This window comes from Protopterus annectens, chromosome 2.part0 (assembly GCF_019279795.1).
Source record: "Protopterus annectens isolate FY-2018-M chromosome 2.part0, PAN1.0, whole genome shotgun sequence".
In the NCBI taxonomy this organism is placed as follows: Eukaryota; Metazoa; Chordata; order Ceratodontiformes; family Protopteridae; genus Protopterus; species Protopterus annectens.
In genome coordinates, this window is record NC_056728.1 from 1,697,957,224 (window position 1) to 1,697,978,782 (window position 21,559).

The 21,559-nt window shown below is 45.9% G+C and overlaps 1 protein-coding gene across 1 annotated transcript in view; it reads right to left on the reverse strand.

Moving 5' to 3' along the window:
* The window catches only part of PLK4 (polo like kinase 4), a gene marked incomplete in the record, with an annotated part of 949,915 nt that overhangs the window by 118,460 nt on the left and 809,896 nt on the right, over positions 1-21,559 (reverse strand). The window contains 1 exon segment of the mRNA XM_044061753.1: positions 10,243-10,392. Within this exon segment, the coding sequence (XP_043917688.1) occupies positions 10,243-10,392 (150 nt within the window).

The following is a 21,559-nucleotide window of genomic DNA, read 5'->3' on the forward strand; positions in this document are numbered from 1 at the left end:
TTAAGAGGGTACAAATATAGGAGGAAGAGACAGGGTTTAGGTTAAAGGAGGTGTGGGCAGCTTCATGAGGTTGAGAGGTAGGTGGGGCAGTGGAGGTTAGTTGACTGGCAAGTGATTGGATAGTATCGGTGAAGAAGGAGTTAAAGGTGTTGGCTATTTCCTCCGCATCTTTCCCGATGTGCTTCTCAGGGGTTGGGGTAGTAGTTTTACCTGGGTGAAGGAGGTTGTTAAATCCTGCCCAGAACTTCTTTGGATTGTTCTGGTGCTTACTCTGGAGGTGGCAGAAGTATTGTTTTTTGTCCTGGGTAGTGGCTGTTTTGGTAGTGTTTCTTAGCTGTTGAAATTTAATGCGATCTTGGGGGGTTTTAGTGGCTCTCCATTTGTCCCAGGCCTGGTCTCTGAGTTTCATTTTGGTTTTGGTTTCTCTAGTTAGCCAAGGTGCTATCGATTTTGGATCTGATTAGTCTGTTTGGGGCATGTGAGTCAAGTATCCTAAGGAATGTATCGTTGAAGTGGGAAACACTCTTCTAGGGGTAGAGCTTTTAAAATGGACCAGTTGCAGGATTTTAGGTCTGCAAGGAATAGTTGTGGGACAAAGTTCTTTTTGTTTCTAATTAGTCTATATAAGGGGGGGTTAGTAGTTGGGCATTTATGTTTAATAATATAGGTAATTAGGTGGTCACTGAGGTCGCTGGGAAGGGTCCCAGTGGTATAGTTGATTGAATCTTTATTGGTAAGGATCCAGTCGATGGTGGTTTCTTTTGGTGAGTATTGCCAAGTCTGGTTGGGGATAGTATATTTTGGGAAAAGCCATGTAGGTTAATAGGTTGTGGGGTTGTATGGGTAGAACAAAGGGACCAGTCTATATTGACATCCCCAAGTACTATGGTTTCTTGTGGGTAACTAGTGGCTAGCCAGGACAGGGTTTGCTCCAGATTTTCTGTGTTATTCCCTGGTGGGATATAAATTACAATGAGGTTGATGCATTTTGAGTGTTTAAGCATAACTTTAGGGCAATAAGTTCTAAATTAGAGATTATGGGAGGTTGTATTGGGTTCCTAATGATATTCAGGGTATTCCTGAACATAACAGCTATACCTCCACCCGTTTCTTTACAGTCGGCCCTGAAGATATTATACCCGGGTGGGAGAATCTCTTCATCCTTAGTGGTGGGTTTTAGCCATGTTTCAGTTAGACACATGATGTCAGGGGAATGAGTAGCTAACATAGCGTGCAGGTTGTGCACCTTGTTGTTAATGCTTCTTAGGTTCAGATGTAGTACTAGAAGGGAGTCAGTAGAATTACTAGCTAATTTAGAGGGGTTAGAGTCTGGGACAGTAGTGGGACCTGGACTGGGATGGATATCGCCATAAATGGTAATACTATTTTTCAGGTAAATTAATAGTCTTTGTAGTTTAAATCGTAATTTGAGGTTATTTTTATTATTTGAAATTTTAGGGTGATGAAGGGTGAGTTGGACTATGTTGGGGGATTTTGTTTTAACAGTGTTGGGCGTTGGTGGGACAGATATGGCAGAAAGATTAGTATGGCAGTTGGTGTAGCGCTTAGGGAGGGAGAATCCTATGAGAGTTTGGTTTTCATACTTTGTTAAAAAATAGGCAATAAGGAGTAGTAGTGTTGTTGAGAGGGGGGTGATAGAATAAGTGAATTTGGCCATGGTGTAAGAGGGGAAAGTGTACTGGGAAGGGGAGAGACTTTAGTTTTACCTTTAGAATTGGGGGAGGGCCTAGAAGTGGGAGGAGTAGTGAGGAAATTGAAGGGGCGTTGGGTTTGCAAAGACGTGGGAGGGTTATCTATTCCTATAAATGTAGAGGTACTGGGGCGGTGGGATATGGGGGCAGGAGGGCGGAGGCGGAGCCCCGAGCAAGCGGAGCGGGGCATACACCGCCAGGAGTTCTCAGGGTCTTAGAGCCAGCAATAGGTGAGTGCAATATTCAGCGTAGTGAAGTTACTACCAATGCTTACAGGAAAGAAGCACTTTGCAGAGATATATTTTGCACTTTAGTTAATAAAAAGGTACTGCCAGGTTCCAGTTTACAACAACCTTAGCTTAGTGAAGAGATAGTAGGCTGTGAGTATTACCCGTTTAGTCTTTTCAAGAGATTAGGTAGTAGTTTTTCAAGGAGGTGAGGACTGGTCTTTGCAGACGCTTTGGTTGTTGTCCAGGTAGGAGCGTTTGGTCTTAGGAGCCACGCGTTGTTAGGATTAGGGTGGGGGGCTTCCCGTTTAGTCTTTTCAAGAGATTAGGTAGTAGTTAACTACGTTAGTTAACTTAGTCAGTTAACTAAGGCTACAGTTGCTGGGTCAGGTTTGGAAATAGTGTATAAAACAAAAGACTGAGGAACTTTATATATGCTATCTGACTTTTTAGACAGCTGGACGAGTATCAGGAAAACTGCAGGCAGTAAAAACACACACATCCTGCAAAGTAGACAGGACAGGAAGAATGGGTGTTTTTTCTGGAAAATCCTTCTGAAACTACTCATAGTATTTTGAGGGACTAAGAAATTGCAGCGCTCTTTTTCTGAAAACACTTGGACATTCTAGCAATAGTCTCAGAGACAGAGAAACTCCAACAGGGAAATCAGAAACAGAGCTCTCCTCTGAGTCTGAATCAGAAATCTGAGGACAAAACCCTGATCCCGTTCATGAACCTTCCCATTCAGTTTCAGACTCTTTAATGTCTTCAGGAAAGAATGCATCCCACTTTACCAGAAACTTTCCTACAAAATGGATCAATAGCATGAATTAAACCCTGAGCCAGTCCCACTAAACTATTCCTACCTAAAGAAATTTGAAGAGTAGATATATGTTTTATCTGTCTCTTTTTGTCAGGAAAAATAGGGCCAACTATGTTACTAATGGTAGCCACTGCTTCCCCCAAGGATGGGCACAGCATTCTGACACAACAGGGAAACTTGTCCAGCCCTTTTCCCAGGACAGACAGGAGTGGGTCTCCCTTGCTCAGTGAGGGGACTCCAACATCCCATGGTCCATAGCGGCTGTAGGTGTTACACCAAAGGGATTTGGGATAAAAGATGAGCGTTTTGAGGTACAACAAATGGTCACAGCAGAGCCGCCTACCTGCAGCTGACACAAACTGCTAACCTGCTGTTGTGGTAAAGGCTGTTTGCTTAACTTTTTCTTTTTGTAGCTGGAAGAAGGATCCATCATGCGACAAATAATCTACTCCATGGTTAAGCTGAAAATGGTGTCTCTTACCCATGGAAGAGAAGCAGCAAATGTCAGTAAGGCTACCAATGCACAAAAGTTACTTTTTTTGTCAGAAAAACATACTTGAAAGCACATTCAAACACCATGGCAGCTCCACAATGGAACATTAAATACAATTTATTCACAGAAAATATGTTATCGGTTTGTTTACACTACAGAGAGAAAAAATAGTGCTCTGTTTAAAAGTACATTACATTCTCGAGACAAGTCTGTTACAAAAAAAAAAAAAAAAAAAAAAAATAAACACTCCTAGCTTTAAAATAATTTTCCCGAAGAGGAAAGTAACAAAACAATTAGTTATGTACTTACCATAACGCTAAATATATGTAGTCCATCTCACCATATATTCTTCATATGTGGGTTTGGAGCCGACGGTCGGCTCCGACTCGGCCTATACACTAGCTCGAAAGTCTCCGATTGGCTGGGCTAAGATGGTATCCCACAATACCTTGCTCCACATCCCCAGATCTAGTTTGCTGCTAACAAAAACAATATGTCCAATCCACACACACACATCCACAGTCAAGATAGACAAGGTCCAACAAGTTGTCTAAAGGGACTACAGCCAGGGTTATAAAGGAAATTCTCCAGGCAAGGGGGACGGCGGGTGGGTAATGAAGAATATATGGCGAGATGGGACTACATACATCTAGCGTTATGGTAAGTACATAACTAATTGATGTTATGTAGTCCTATCTCGCCATTATCCTTCATATGTGGAACAACGTCCCTAGCACCTATATCCTGGGTGGCTCAATGGAAGATACTCCTGAGCACTGTGGAGCCAAAGGAAGACCTGCCCTTGGATACCACATCCAGTTTGTAATGGGACACAAAGGTATGGGGAGAAGCCCATGTTGCGGCTGCACATATATCATCCATGGATAGCCTAGCCTGAAAGGCCGTAGACGTAGACACTGCTCTCGTAGAATGTGATCGGACTGGAAAGGGTATGTTCTTACCTCCTGTCTGGTAAATAAAGGAGATGCAACCTGATATCCATCTAGAAATGGTTACTTTGGACACCGCCGAACCTAAGCGATTGTCCCAGAACGAAATGAAGAGTTGATCTGATTTCCTCCATTCCTTAGTCCTGTGTTAATAAAAGCGTAGTTGCCTATGAACGTCCAACGTATGAAATTGATACTCTGCCTTGTCAGAGAAATTGGGAAAGAATACTGGCAGTTCGATGGACTGATTAATATTAAACAATGACACTACTTTTGGAAGAAAGGTTGGATTCGGCCTGAGGGAGACCCTATCTTTATGGAAAATGAGATAAGGGGGCTTAGCTGACAAGGCCTGAAGCTCTGAAACTCTTTTGGCAGAAGTAATGGCTATTAGAAAGGCCGATTTCCATGTCAGAAACTTCAAATCGCAAGAAGCCGCAGGCTCGAAGGGTGGAAGAGTAAGAGCCTGGAGAACAAAATTAAGGTCCCAAGGCATAACCGGTTGAGCTACCGGGGGGGGGGTGGAAGGAGGAGTGTGCCTTTCATGAAGGCTTTACACAGTCTGTGAGCCATTAAGCTGGGTTCATATGCCACATGATAACTAGAGATAGCCGCTAGCTGAACTTTTATGGTGGCTGGGGCTGACCCTTGGTAGAATAATTGAGATAAGAATTCCAGCACAGAGTTGATGGAAGCCGTGTAGGGGTCAATATCCTTAGACTGTGCCCATATGGAAAACCTTTTCCACTTACTGGAATAAATCTTCCTAGTGGCTGGTTTGTGAGAGGATGAGAGGATATGGACTACGTTTGGAGAAAAATCATGATACCTGACTACGGTCGAAAGTGGAGTAGCCAGGCGGTCAGCCTGAGGGTCTCCAGGGAGGAGTGGAGCTGTCCCGACATATGTGTCAGTAGGTCTGAACGAGGGTCCAGAGTCCAAGGAGGCTCCACGGCGAACTGTTGGAGAAAGAGGAACCATACTTGTCGAGGTCAGTATGGAGCGATTAGAATCAACCTGCTTCCCAGGGATAGTGCTTTCTGGATCACCCTCGAGATAAGGGGAAACAGAGGGAAAGCATACAGCACACCCGAGGGCCAAATGTGCGCCAGAGCGTCCCTTGGATATCCCCCCAGTGGGGGTATCGGTAAGAAGAATGCGTGGCATTTCGCATTGAGAGGGCTGGCAAACAGGTCGCAGCAAGGCTGACCCCATTTGTTGAATATGCTGTCCGCCACCTGGCGATTCAGGGACCACTTGTAGGGCAGAAGGATCGCCCTGCTTAACTTGCCTGCGATCACATTGGTTTTCCCTGGAATGTGCGTTGCTATCAAGGTCCTTTGGGAAGCTATCGCCAAGTTCCACACTCTCATAGCCTCCCTGCATAGTGGGTACGATCGGGTTCCCCCCTGTTTGTTGAGATACCACACTACCGACATGTTGTCCAAGTGTATCGCAATAGTCCCGGATGGGAGGACATGTTGTAGCGCCTGCAATGCTAGGAGCACTGCCCTCATCTCCAGGACATTTATGTGCAAGTTCATCTCGTGTTCCTGCCACGTACCTTGGACCAACCTGCCAAGATAATGGCCCCCCCCCCCCATCCGGGAGGCGTCCGTGGTCGCTGTGGCTACCGGGTTGGGTGAAGAGAACGGTTTTCCTACTACTAGATTGTCGGTGCACAGCCACCAACTTAGGTCCTGTCTGCATTTGTCTGTGATCAAGATGGGATGGGATAGAGGCAAACTCTGAAAAGTCCACTGGGCGAACAGGAGCCACTGTAATATCCGCATGTGCAGCCTCGCTAATGGAACCGTCATGATAGTGGATGCCATCGTGCCTAGTAGTTGCAGCACTAGCCTTGCCTTTACACGTGTCAAAGGCATCATCATTTGAACCTGCCGTTGTAACCTCATGATCCTTTCCATAGGCAGAAACGCTCTCATCCGAATGGTATCCAACTCTGTTCCTATAAATAAGACACGCTGTGAGGGTAGCAAGGCAGATTTTTTCCAGTTTATTGTGATGCCTAGCTGATGACAAATGTTGATGGTAGTGCTTCTGTTTTGACAAAGCAGATGCTTGGTGGGGGTGGTTAGGAGCCAGTCGTCCAGGTAAGGAAACACCTGGAATCCTAGACGCCTCAAGTGAGCCGTCACCACTGCCATGCATTTGGTGAACACCCTAGGGGCTGTGGTGAGACCAAAGGGCAGGGCTCGAAACTGGAAGTGCCTGGCTCCCAGCCGGAAGCGTAGATGACGCCGGGATGCTTTGTTCATCTTTATGTGGTAATAAGCATCCTACAGGCCGATGGAGCACATCCATACATCCTTTCCCAATAACGGGAGAATTGATTGCAGTGTGACCATCCAGAACTTGGACTTGCGTACATAATGATTTAGTCGGCTGAGATCCAGAATGGGTCTCAGGTCCCCAGTGCTTTTCGGCACCAAAAAGAATCTTGAGTAAGTCCCTAATCCGATCTGGTCTGGGGGGACTGGTTGGATGACTCCTTTTTCTAGCAGCTGAGAGACCTCTGATGCTGCTTGACCCCTTTGACTGGGTGGTGCATCAGGGATCCTTTTGGGGGTAGGAGGGGTGGAGCGAAAAGGAATGGTGTAACCTCCAGCGATTATCCCTAAAACCCATCTGTCCTGGGTTATTCTTGCCCAGGCTTCCGGATAATGGGAAATCCGATCCTGACTGGCTCCGGAGAAGCACAGCCGGGCACACCCTCAAGAGTGAGAGTATGGGGAACCGCGGAAGGAATCCCGGTCCCCCGAGTTGCGGGGGCCCCCTCTGCCTCTGGGGCGGCGTCTTCCAGAGTATAACCCCCCCTCTGCCTCAAGGGGGGGGTCTCACCTTGTGCGGTAGGGAACGACCTCTGTGATTTTCTGAACCACACCCCCCCCCCCCCCGCTGAGCCTTGGGATAAGGTCTCGACGGTAGGGAAAAGTGGACTCCCACGGCAGACATGGCCTTTCCCTCTTGTTCGCACCTGGTGAGTGTGTCTTTTACTTTGGTCCCAAACAAGGAGGAACCGTCGAAAGGGGCATCTGTAAAGGAAGACTTAAAGGCCTCCACAAAGTGACACAGGCGTAGCCAGGCTTGCCTCCTGAGGGCCACTCCTGAACTAGCCACCCTACTAGCTCCCTCGGCTGTGTACGAAATCAATCGCATGGACGAGTTCGCAATGGAATTAAGGGTGGAAAGCTGTGCGTTGACTGCTTGAGCCACCGTCTCAGGTACATTAGCCCTAAGAGTATCTCCTACCTCCTTAAGGAGATCTCTTTGGAGCCGCGTGAAATGAGTCAAGTAATTCAGTGACCACAGAGTAAAGGTCGCTGAGGAAAAGGTATGCTTCCCGTACTGGTCCACCATCCTGGACTCCTTGTTCGGGGGATGGACCGTACAGAAAGACTCTGCAACTTCCTTCTGTGTGGCGGCCGCCACCACCATAGCATCTACTGGGGTTCCCTTCGTCAAAAAATCCTTTCCCTGGGGGGCAGACAAGAATTTGTTAGGCCGTCGAGGGACAGGCTCCACGGAGTCAGGAGTCTCCCACACCCTTCGACAAATTAAGTCTAGGAGCTCATCAAAGGGTGGGGATACCCAGGAGGCGGAAGGCTGGGCGCCAAAGGTCTTAAGGAATACTGACTCCTCCTCGGAGGGGGTTTTGGAAGGCCAGCCTCTTCTTTGTTTCAAGATCTCCAGGATTTCGGAGAACGAAACATCCTCAGAGGAAGACTTGGGGGACCCCTCCGACTCCTCGAGGTCAGTATCTGAAGTGAGGGACTCGTCTTGGGAGTCTATATGCTTCCTCTTGCAAGATTTCTTCCTGGGGGGTTCCTCAGGCACAGAGTCTGAGGGCTCCTCAGAAAGAAGGGGACCGCTCATGGGGGTGTCCTTAGGCCCTTGCGCCCTGCTGTCCAAGGATAGCGGGGTGTCAGAAGCTCTTGCCAGTGTAGTAGGGAACGGAAGGACCGATCCGAGGGAGGTAGCTGATCCAGCCAGCGCGCTCCGCATTGCCTCGAAGGCGGGACCTCCTGAATCTGAGGACCGACCGCCCTCTAAGGCCATGACCGGGGCCCGAGTCCCCGCTGCCGATGCGCCCAGAGGAAGGCTCGGCACCGACCTGTGCTCCGAGTCATCCCCCTCGGTGCTGACAGAAGAAACTCGAGTCCCGAACCCTGTGGATGGAGCCGATGCCGGTACCGAGAGTCCCAGTTGGGGTATCGGAGCCGACACAGGAACATCCCTCGGAGCGGAGCTTACTGGCTCTGAAGACAACGATGCGCTCGGAGGAGGAATAGCAGGTACGACTACCAGGGCTAGCTCCGGAGCCGAAAAAAGTTTGGCCAACAATGGCGATTCCAGGAACCGCTGCACCACCCTATCCACATCCAAATCTGAAAGCCTGGAGGATTTGGAGGAAATCGATGGAGAAGCAGACCTTTTCTCTGGAGAGGCTTGTCTTAAACTTGGAGACCGGCTCCGAATCAGTTCAAATATTATCGGAGCAGTCGAGGACTCAATCGAAACAGTGACTTCCTGCGGCTCCGAGGTCGGTGGAGCAGAGGAAGCAGATTCCACTACCAAAACTTAGAGGGCGGCTCCGAGATCACAGATGGAGCCGGCGATCTCTTCTTGGATCTAGATGACTTAGACTTCGACTCAGAGCTGGGAGTCGAAGCTAACTTTTCCTCAAAAGATGGTTTTAACAGACCCTTTAGTATCAACTTGTTTTTCCTTTCTTGGAGCACCCGAGGACTAAAGGAGTGGCAGAAACTGCAGGACTCCTGAAGGTGGATGGCTCCAAGACAATAAACACAGATGGAATGTCCATCTGTAACAGACATTTTGTATGAACATTTAGAACACTTTTTAAAGCCAGAGGGCTTATGTTCTTTTTGCTATTTCGACATAATTATAAAACACAGAACTCCAAACTTTCTCGGTGCAGAAGTCAGTTAGAGAAAAGGGCGGGAAACGAACGCTCAGCACAACACACACTCCCTGATGCACACAAACAATAGAGAGACCTCTAATTAAAACGGTCTCAGCACAAAGAGAACCACAAACTAAAAAAAAAATCACAAGGGAAGGACTAGGTTCTCTAACTCAAACAGGCCTAGCCCAAGGGTAGAAGGGATACCACAAAACTCGCACAAACACACCCAAAAGAACGCAGAAAGGCCAACAAACGCTATCACAACTGTATCTATGCAAAAATTCTATAATATCAGAAATTTTCTCAAGAGAAGTTATTTTTAAAGAGTACTTAGCCAAGCCAAGTCGAGACCACATCCGAGCTCTACAAGCGGCAAACGAGATCTAGGGATGTGGAGCAAGGTATTGTGGGATACCATCTTAGCCCAGCCAATCAAAGACTTTCGAGCTAGTATATAGGCCGAGTTGGAGCCGACCGTCAGCTCCGAACCCACATATGAAGGATAATGGCGAGACAGGACTACATAACATCATTAGTTAATATAAGAAAATGGAAGTTTTTCCCCAAAGGGAACTTCTCTGCCCAGCAAAGAAAAACACTAGCAGACTGTAGATCCTCAAAAGCCTCAGAGGAGCGTACTCTTTGGGGCAGTACAGCTCTAAAAGGCTTCACACCCAATCTTGTCTTTTAGTCAGATCAGCTCGAGCTGTTCGACAGTTTGGGTGCATGGAAGGTGTCCTGAAGCTTTGAAAGCTGGCGAGTAGTTATATCCTTGGCAGGATATAACCCATATAGTTAAGGCTACTATAACAGTGATCAATATGAAAAACATTCAGGCTGACAGTACAAATTCTCCTCAGCCAACATGATTCTAGGATGTCTTACACATTCTTTTTGTTTTAGGATTGTCAACCAAGAACAAGACTCATACTTACTGCATCACTGCAAATACAGAGGATAGTTGTAAATAATACATATGTGATAGGTATACATAAACCTGCGTGTATGTAAGTGTACTGCCTACACACACACAGATGCCTGCGTGGACAAGCACATTAAAAAATCAAGAAATCACTTTTTACTTACTTGCGATGCCCAACCAACATTTTCTACAAACACAGATTTCAGGACCTGCGACAGCTGTGGGGTCATCTCGTTCTCCTCCTGTGCAGATGAAGAAGAATTAGTTTTAACAGTGGCAGTAGTGAGCAAGGACTTCTCTTTAGGCAGCACCTGCTGAAATGGGGAAAAAAGTATAAGGCAGGCTACACGTGCAGACAAGTTTTTACTGCATTTTTTTCAATGGCACAAAATACATAAGATTAAAAAGCATACATCTGATTTTGAAATCATCTGATAAACTAACTTGTTTCCAAGTGGGATACACTAATACTTCTGCAGAAGCCAAAACCTTTTTCAATGTCACAAAATACATAAGATACAAAGTGTACATCTGACTTTGAAATCATCATCTATTATGATTAACTAGTTTCTAAGTGGGATTCACTAATACTTCTGCAGAAGCCAAAACCTACTTGAAGACAAGTAAAATTGTGCAAAATGTGCCAATTTGTTTCTATTTTCTGATTTTTATTTAATTGTATAAGTGCAGAACAGCATGTCTAAATAATCCAAATCAGTGATTTTCAACCCAGATTTATTAACTTACAATGCTCTTCCAACTGAGTTGAAGATATGAAATCCAATCATTTGTTAAGTTAAACTGTATACAACTAAATGAGTATTAACAATCACTACAAAAATTTCTGGCTAAAAAAAAAACACGAGATGCTGTGAATGGATGTAAACACTCAAAACGTACTGTTGTGTGAGCATGCTTACACTAACAGCAGGCACTTTGCTTCCCCATAGGAATTAGCTGCAGATGAGCATCCACCCTTCAGACTCTCGTTCAGAGCATCTGGATGTTCTCAGAATGGAAATTAACAAATGTTTTTGTGCAGGACATTGGTGTAGCATTTGGCTAAAAGGGCAGCAGCCTACACCATTTTCTATTCCTTTCTGACTAAAAGCATCCCTAACAAATGTACCATGATTAGTGTAGATCATGCAACAAGTCAGACCAACCTAAGCACAATTGTGCCATTCAGGGGAATGAGAAGTGTGTGCGTGCGTGCGCGCGTGTGTTTGGGGGGGGGTGGTTGAAGGTAACCTGTTAACTCTGAAATTAGTGTTATTCTTAAGGAAAAGGTAGACAGCAGAAATAATAGAGCGCTCTCACATTTTTCTGAGCATCATCCTAACTAGAATATTAAGGAGCAGGAATGTTAATTAAAGAAACCCCTGTACTTCCTTTTAATCATTATCAAAGAGATGATGCCATTAAGTTTCTTCCTATCCTCCGCTTTAAGCTATTAGTAAGTGATATCCAAGGGTGGGAGTCTGCACTACAGCAGTAGTCCTTCTATTAGAACAGTTAAGTACAGTTGTGTACACCTACCATAAATGTAGATGTTTTAGAGTGTATTCACTGTTGCAGACATCACCTGTGGGTTATCCCTGATGTGGTAGCCCTCGGCCGGCCCGAATACCAGAGTCAATGGTTTTCTGCGTCGGCTGCTGTCACCTGTAGTCTGACGTCAGGTCGTCAGTGCTATAAAGCAAGGAAGCTGACGCCATTACATCAGTTTTTCTTACCCTAACCAGTCAGAAGCACAAGGAAATATGGTAGAGTGGTCCTGGTAGCTAAAAGTCACCATGAGAAGCTTATGTCCCCCTAAGTAAAGAGGATACAAGGCGGAAGGGAAACCAGGACTGCAACAGTGAATACACTTGAACATCCACATTTATGGCAAGTGTACACAACTGTACTATGTTCTTCGTGTTTCACTGTTGCAGTCATTACCTGTGGGAAGATTCCCAAAGCTGAGGAGAGGGGTGGAGGGATTAGTCAGAGACCTAGGCATGGGTCAGCATGCCCTGCAGAACTACAGAGGCAAACCCTGCCTTAGCCTTAGAGAAAAGAGGTAGGTGGTAATGCTCTGTAAAGGTATGGACAGAGGTCCAGGTGGCAGCTTCCAAAATGTCCCTGGTGGGAACTCTTCTGAGGAATGCTGTGGAAGTGGAGGCTGCCCTAGTGGAATGGGTACGAACAGACTTAGGAGGTGCTTTCCCATGTAGTCTGTAGCAGAAATGGATACAGTGTGATATCCATTTGGAAATGGCTTGCTTGGAAATGGGTTTCCCCTCTGACCCTGGAGCAAAGCTGACAAGAAGATGGTCTGTTTTTCTGAAGGCTTTAGTACAGTCCAGATAGTATCTGAACTGTCTGTGCACGTCTAGTGAGTGCAGAATTCTTTTCCCCTTGTTTTGAGGATTAGGAAAGAAAATGGCTAGATGCACGGTCTGGTTGAGGGTAACATCAGATACCACCTTGGGCATAAAGGAGGGATTAGTCTTCAGGGAGACCCTGTCGGCATGGAAAATGATGAAGGGCTCAATGGCCATGAGTGCCTGAAGTTCTGAAACTCTTCTGGCTGAGGTGCTAGCTAGTAGGAAAGCAGTCTTCCAGGAGAGGTATCTCAATTCTGCTGAAGCAGCAGGTCCAAATGGTGGCAAGATTAGTTTTTCTAAAACATAATTCAGGTCTCAGGCTGGCGTGGGTGGCCTTCTGGGAGGTTTGATATTAGAGGCCCCTCTGAGGAATTGTTTAATCACAGGATGTGAGAAGAGGGGCTAGTCTGTATCAATATGAGCTGAAATGGCTGAGGCATGGATTTTAATAGAAGAGAAGGATAGGTCACTATTGAGCAACTCGGCTAGGTAGTCCAGTATAAGAGGGATGGAAGGTTGTAAGGTACTGCCCCCTCTGGAGTGGCTCTAGGAGCAGAATCTTTTCCATTTTCCTGCGTAAGATTTTCTGGTGCTGGGCCTCCTGGCCTCTTTGATAATGTCTAGGACCTGTTTGCTTAACAGGGGCCCCTTGTTTGTTTTTAAAGTATTAGCCATGCTGACAGTTTGACAGTCTGCAGGTCTGGGTGCAGCATTCCCCCCAACCTAGGTCTAGAGGTCTGAGATCAGGGGAAGCTGCCTGGGAGGCTGTAATGTCAGGCTGCCCAATAAGGGGTACCAATGCTGTCTGGGCCAATCTGGAGCAATGATGACGGCCTTTGGTCTCTCCTCCCATATCTTGATCAGTACCTTGGGAATAAAAGGCAGAGGAGGGAACATGTACACAAAGAGGGAGTTCCAGGGGAAGGTCAGGGCATCCACCTTCCACGCTAGCTGGTGATACTCCCTGGTACAGAATTTTTTTAGTTGGTGGTTGGGGTGCAAATCCATCTCTGGAGTTCCCCACTCCTGAATGACTTGCAAAAAGATTTTTCTGTGGAGTTGCCATTCGTGGGGGTCTAGTAAGTTTTTGCTTAGGTGGTCTGCCCGGGTGCTGTTGATCCCTGGTAGGTATTGGGCAATTAGGTGTAATCCCATGGAGGAGGCTGCCAGCCAGAGGTTCATGGCCAGCCTGCACAGAGGGTAAGATTGGGTCCCTCCATGTTTGCTGATATACCACATTACTGTGGTGCTGTCTGTTCTGATAAGGAGAACCCCTGGCCTGACATGGGGCTTGAAGGATGTCAGAGCTTTTTGTACTGCCATCATTTCCTTCTGACTGATGTGTAAGGGAAGCACCCCAAGCAATGTCTGAGGTGTCGGTGGTGATAGTCTGTCCAGTAGGGCAAAGGATGAAGGAAAGACCCTGGTTCTTGGCACAGGCTCCTGCCCACCAGAGAAACGCGGCCCTTATACAGGGGATCAGAGGGAGAAAGGTCTTCAGAGGCTGTGCGCGCCAACACCAAAGGTTCTTTAGATACCACTGAAGTTTCCTCATGTGAAGCCTGGCCATGTACCCCAAGGCTTGCAGGAACTTCCTCGCAGTGAGGTGACTTCTGGAAGCCAGCTGGGTAGAGTAGCAGGAAGCTCTGCTTTTCTGGGGATAGGAAGGCCATTTGGGATGCTGTGTCCAGCAGAGCTCCCAAAAAGGGGGGGGATCAGAAATAACTTTTTACTTACTTGCGATGCCCAACCAACATTTTCTACAAACACAGATTTCAGGACCTGCGACAGCTGTGGGGTCATCTCGTTCTCCTCCTGTGCAGATGAAGAATAATTAGTTTTAACAGTGGCTGTAGTGAGCAAGGACTTCTCTTTAGACAGCACCTGCTGAAATGGGGAAAAAAGTATAAGGCAGGCTACACGTGCAGACAAGTTTTTACTGCATTTTTTCAATAACACAAAATACATAAGATAAAAAGCGTACATCTGATTTTGAAATCATCTGATAAACTAACTTGTTTCCAAATGGGATACACTAATACTTCTGCAGAAGCCAAAACCTTTTTCAATGTCACAAAATACATAAGATACAAAGTGTACATCTGACTTTGAAATCATCATCTATTATGATTAACTAGTTTCTGAGTGGGATACACTAATACTTCTGCAGAAGCCAAAACCTACTTGAAGACAAGCAAAATTGTGCAAAATGTGCCAATTTGTTTCTATTTTCTGACTTTTTTTTAATTGTATAAGTGCAGAACAGCATGTCTAAATAATCCAAATCAGTGATTTTCAACCCAGATTTATTAACTTACAATGCTCTTCCAACTGAGTTGAAGATATGAAATCCAATAATTTGTTAACAAGTTAAAGTGTATACAACTAAATGAATATTAACAATCACTACAAAAATTTCTGGCTAAAAAAAAAAAAACGAGATGCTGTGAAGGGATGTAAATACTCAAAACGTACTGTTGTGTGAGCATGCTTACACTAACAGCAGGCACTTGGCTTACCCATAGGAATTAGCTGCAGATGGGCATCCACCCTTCAGACTCTCTTTCAGAGCATCTGGATGTTCTCAGAATGGAAATTAACAATTTTTTTTGTGCAGGACATTGGTGTAGCATTTGGCTAAAAGGGCAGCAGCCTACACCATTTTCTATTCCTTTCTGACTAAAAGCATCCCTAACAAATGTACCATGATCAGTGTAGATCACGCACCAAGTCAGACCAACCTAAGCACAACTGTGGCATTCAGCTCATTAGATCTAATAAGGAATGGGAATGAGAAGTGTGTGCGTGCGCTTGTGTGTTTGGGGGGGTGGTTGAAGGTAACCTGTTAACTCTGAAATTAGTGTTATTCTTAAGGAAAAGGTAGACAGGAGAAATAATAGAGCGCTCTCACATTTTTCTGAGCATTATCCTAACTAGAATATTAAGGAGCAGGAATGTTAATTAAAGAAACCCCTGTACTTCCTTTTAATCATGATCAAAGAGATGATGCCATTAAGTTTCTTCCTATCCTCCGCTTTAAGCTATTAGTAAGTGACATCCAAGGGTGGGAGTCTGCACTACAGCAGTGGTCCTTCTATTAGAACAGTTAAGTACAGTTGTGTACACCTACCATAAATGTAGATGTTTTAGAGTGTATTCACTGTTGCAGACATCACCTGTGGATTATCCCTGCTGTGGTAGCCCTCGGCCGGCCCGAATACCAGAGTCAATGGTTTTCTGCGTCGGCTGCTGTCGCCTGTAGTCTGATGTCAGGTCGTCAGTGCTATAAAGCAAGGCAGCTGACGCCATTACATCAGTTTTTCTTACCCTAACCAGTCAGAAGCACAAGGAAATATGGTAGAGTGGTCCTGGTAGCTAAAAGTCACCGTGAGAAGCTTATGTCCCCCTAAGGAAAGAGGATACAAGGCGGAAGGGAAACCAGGACTGCAACAGTGAATACACTTGAACATCTATATTTATGGCAAGTGTACACAACTGTACTATGTTCTTCGTGTTTCACTGTTGCAGTCATTACCTGTGGGAAGATTCCCAAAGCTGAGGAGAGGGGTGGAAGGATTAGTCAGAGACCTAGGCATGGGTCAGCATGCCCTGCAGAACTACAAAGGCAAACCCTGCCTTAGCCTTAGAGAAAAGAGGTAGGTGGTAATGCTCTGTAAAGGTATGGACAGAGGTCCAGGTGGCAGCTTCCAAGATGTCCCTGGTGGGAACTCTTCTAAGGAATGCTGTGGAAGTGGAGGCTGCCCTAGTGGAATGGGTACGAACAGACTTAGGAGGTTGCTTTCCCATGTAGTCTGTAGCAGAAATGGATACAGTGTGATATCCATTTGGAAATGGCTTGCTTGGAAATGGGTTTCCCCTCTGACCCTGGAGCAAAGCTGACAAGAAGATGGTCTGTTTTTCTGAAGGCTTTAGTACAGTCCAGGTAGTATCTGAGCTGTCTGTGCACGTCTAGTGAGTGCAGAATTCTTTTCCCCTTGTTTTGAGGATTAGGAAAGAAAATGGCTAGATGCATGGTCTGGTTGAGGGTAACATCAGATACCATCCTCAGGGAGACCCTGTCGGCATGGAAAATGATGAAGGGCTCAATGGCCATGAGTGCCTGAAGATCTGAAACTCTTCTGGCTGAGGTGATAGCTAGTAGGAAAGCAGTCTTCCAGGAGAGGTATCTCAATTCTGCTGAAGCAGCGGGTCCGAATGGTGGCAAGATTAGTTTTTCTAAAACATAATTCAGGTCTCAGGCTGGAGTGGGTGGCCTTCTGGGAGGTTTGATATTAGAGGCCCCTCTGAGGAATTGTTTAATCACAGGATGTGAGAAGAGGGGCTGGTTTGTATCAATATGAGCTGAAATGGCTGAGACATGGATTTTAATAGAAGAGAAGGATAGGCCACTATTGAGCAACTCGGCTAGGTAGTCCAGGATAAGAGGGATGGAAGGTTGTAAGGTACTGCCCCCTCTAGACTGGCTCTAGGAGCAGAATCTTTTCCATTTCCCTGCGTAAGATTTTCTGGTGCTGGGCCTCCTGGCCTCTTTGATAATGTCTAGGACCTGTTTGCTTAACAGGGGTCCCTTGTTTGCTTTTAAAGTATTAGCCATGCTGACAGTTTGACAGTCTGCAGGTCTGGGTGCAGCATTCCCCCCAACCTAGGTCTAGAGGTCTGAGATCAGGGGAAGCTGCCTGGGAGGCTGTAATGTCAGGCTGCCCAGTAAGGGGTACCAATGCTGTCTGGGCCAATCTGGAGCAATGAGGACGGCCTTTGGTCTCTCCTCCCATATCTTGATCAGTACCTTGGGAATAAAAGGCAGAGGAGGGAACACGTACACAAAGAGGGAGTTCCAGGGGAAGGTCAAGGCATCCACCTTCCACGCTAGCTGGTGATACTCCCTGGTACAGAATTTTTTTAGTTGGTGGTTGGGGTGCAAATCCACCTCTGGAGTTCCCAACTCCTGAATGACTTGCAAAAAGATTTTTCTGTGGAGCTGCCATTCGTGGGGGTCCAGTAAGTTTCTGCTTAGGTGGTCTGCCAGGGTGCTGTTGATCCCTGGTAGGTATTGGGCAATTAGGTGTAATCCCATGGAGGAGGCTGCCAGCCAGAGGTTCATGGCCAGCCTGCACAGAGGGTAAGATTAGGTCCCTCCATGTTTGTTGATATACCACATTACTGTGGTGTTGTCTGTTCTGATAAGGAGAACCCCTGGCCTGACATGGGGTTTGAAGGATGTCAGAGCTTTTTGTACTGCCATCATTTCCTTCTGACTGATGTGTAAGGGAAGCACCCCAAGCAATGTCTGAGGCGTCGGTGGTGATAGTCTGTCCAGTAGGGCAAAGGATGAAGGAAAGACCCTGGTTCTTGGCACAGGCTCCTGCCCACCAGAAAAACGCGGCCCTTATACAGGGGATCAGAGGGAGAGAGGTCTTCAGAGGCTGAGTGTGCCAACACCAAAGGTTCTTTAGATACCACTGAAGTTTCCTCATGTGAAGCCTGGCCATGTACCCCAAGGCTTGCAGGAACTTCCTCGCAGTGAGGTGACTTCTGGAAGCCAGCTGGGTAAAGCAGATGGGCAGCAAGCTCTGCTTTTCTGGGGATAGGAAGGCCATTTGGGATGCTGTGTCCAGCAGAGCTCCCAAAAAGATGATCTTCCTGGAGGGTGTTTGCTTTGATTTCTTCTCGTTGATTGTGAACCCTAGAGAAGCTAGGAGGGTTTTGACAAAGAGAAGGTCCTGGAGCAGCTTTTCTTTGCATTCTGCCTGAATGAGGCAGTCATCCAGATAAGGGTAACTCTCTATATTTCTCTGTCTGCAAAATGCTATTGCCGGGGCTAAGCATTTGGTGAATACTCTGGGTGCAGTAGATAAGCCAAAGGGTAACGCAGAGAACTCAAAGTGTTGTGAGCCTGCTCTGAAACGAAGGAATTTCCTGCAGTATTCCCTTATGGGGATGTGGAGGTAGGCGTCTTTAAATCTAGGGTCACTAGCCAGGCACTTTTTGTCAGCATAGGCAACAGCTGCTGCAAAGTTAGCATTTTGAATTTGGGGAACACCAGGGAGGTGTTCAGAATGGATAGATCCAGGATGGGATGCCAAGTGCCCTCTTTCCTGGAAACAAGGAAAAGTCTGGAATAAAATCCCTTGCCTGTTTGATTTGAGGGGCAGGTTTTACCGCCCTCTGGGATATGAGAGTTTGGACCTGTTTCGATGCCTCTGCCCCCTGATTTGGAGGTAAGTTTGGGTACCCTCTTGGAATTGGGAGTTCGTTGAAAGAGAATTTGTACCCCTGAAAAATGATCTTTAAGACCCATTGGTCCTTTGTTACAGAAAGTCAATTTTCTTTGCAGAGGGAGAGCCTTCCTCCTAGCTTTTGGTGAGTGAAAGAAGGGCAGAGGGAGAGAGAGTCATTGAGAGCTTTTACCATAGAGGGATGGCTTAGATCTCCTTGCCTTTGGGGAGGAAGTGGTCCACTGGGATAGGGGTCTGGGTGGCCTGTCCCCGTGGGGCTTACCTTGGCCCTGTCTGCTAGGTGCAGGGAAGGACCAGTGTTTAGAAAGTTCCTGATGAACCTGGGAGGTTGAACCTGAAAGAAATCTTTTACTGTTTGCACATATTTTGCTTTGTCTTCCATCTTTTTAAGCACCTCTTCTGCTTTACTGCAAACAGGCGGTCCTTATCCAGGGATGCATCGATTAATTTAGACTTGACATGATCAGGGAGAGGTTGTTCCTTCAATCATGCATGTCTCCTAATGACAGATCCTGACACTGCTGCCATGCTTGAGGCTTCTAGGGCGTCATATCCACAGTGTAATGAGTGCTTGGCCACTTGACAAGTAGAGTGCAGTAAATCCGCTAACTCTTTCGAATTGGCACAGTCAGGAAAGGTTGAAATATTTTGTTTTAATAGTTCCAAAGTGTGTTGTTGATATTTTAACATATGGAATTGACAGTTGAGTGCTCTGACAGCTAAGGTTGCAGAGATGTATACTTTTTTTACTCCATCTGTCCAGAGCTCTGGAAACCTTGTCAGAAGGAATAGGATTCTTGGCAAACTTAGTCTTAGCTCTTTTATGTGCCTATGTAATGACCTCTGAGTCTGCAGCAGGATTTCAGTACAGGTATTTGTGAGAATCCGGTACTCTAATACCTGTCAGGTTTATTGGCAGCAGGTGGGAGGATGTCAGGGGCTAAGCTGGATTCATGGAAAACATCATCCACCACTTCTAAAATAGAGGGGATGGCCAGGTGTCTGTGCTGTGGCAGGTTCTGAAACTCTCTTAGCATTTTCTTAGACTGGGGGAAATCCTGAGATTCCCATTGGAAATGTTCCCCGAGGGTGTGAAGTGTTTCCCCAAAGGAAAGGTCTTCTGGTGGGGAGGCAGAAGGAATGGATTCCTCTGCATCTGAATCTTCATAAGCAGTAAGAGGCTGTTGTTCTTCTTCAAATTGAATAATCAGATTCCTCAGAATCCTGCTCTGTCATAATTTCAGGAGAAGGGTGTTTTTTCCTTTTAGAAGTTGTGGCCTGACTACCCCTGATAAGAGAGATGAGATCCTCCGCCATTTTAAGCATTTGTGCTTGGGGTGGTGGAGCAGGAGCAAGATGGCGGCTAGAGGCATATTTTGTAGGAGTGGCCTGGCTTCGAGGCCCAAGAGTATCCATCGGTCTGAGAGAAACGGTAGTCAGATGAGATGATGTTGATTTTTGACTAGATTTGGTAGTGCGAGAGGCCTTCTTGGAAGCTGGTGCCTGCTTTGCAGCTCTGGACCCAACCGTGACAGAGACAGCCAAAGGCTCGGAAGACGAAGAAGACTTCTGTGGCATACCAGACGCCGAAAGGGTCTCGGTAGAGGCCTGAGTAGATACCTAATCGGGCATCAGGGGCTGTGAAAGCACCTCACTGAATTCCAGGGAACTGATGACCTGCCTAGCAGTAGAGTCGACGGAAGGCTTAGACTTGTGTGGTCTGACTCTTTATCTCTGCATTTTTTCAGAATGTCCACGGATTGTTTGTTGACAGATGCCATTTCGGGATGCGAAGACAGAAGACGAAAATATCTGTCTACAAAAAGAGCTCTATTGTGAATGGTTCTCACGTTAAAGAGGGCATAGAACTGGCAACGGGGTATGTCGTAGTCTGGGTGTAAACAAGTGACGCAGTATGAATGGACGTCTTGGTGTGGGATCTGTTTTCCACAGACAATTGTTAACTTTTTCGGACATCAGTTAGTGCAAGAAAAAAGGATCCCCAATGGGGTATGTTAGAAAAATATGTATTAATGTGTGTATGCTTAATGCCAATTAATACACTTTTCATTCTAGGTGTTATATATACTGAAAAAGATGCTTTTTGAAAAGTGTAATGATTTTAGATAATCAGACAGAAACTTAGAGATAAAGTAGACAAAGGATTATTAGAGAAATGAACGCTTGAATTCATAGCACCTTGAATGGTAACATAACATGTATCTAACTGGTAGTAATCAAGTTTCTCAAAAATTGTTAAATCAGCAGAAATTCATGGGAATGATGGTCAACAGATGATGATGAAAAGCTGGTAATCTGTTACGTCAGCTTGATTTCCTGTTTCTAGTTAGACAAACTCTGTAATATTTTGTCTCCTTGCTGCAAGATTTAACCTGAACCTACCGTGTTTTGATAATTTTTTGTTTTGAAAGACCGACTGAACTGTCGAAACAGGCCAGCCACTGTTTCTGATCTGGGATTGGAGGTGGATCAACTCACGGAGGGTCAGGTAAGGAGGAATTACCTTATTTCTGTTTTAAAGATCAGGGACTAGTTGCAGAACTGTTTTGTCAGGAAGAAATGCATGTGCAGATCAGGGACAGCAGTTATTCTAGATACATGGTACCACGTGATAAGAAGGACTATACAAAATGGGTTGATAAGTATAAATTCAATGGTAATTTAGATAATTAAACTTGTTGCAACTTAAGATAAATTAAAAACAATGACAATCAGGCACATAGGTGGCTTAAGGAACCAAAAGATTAAAAATTCAATAACAATGTTCTTAGACAAAGAAGGTAATCACTTCCCTTACCAGAATATGACAGTGGACAAGCTGATCCACCCCA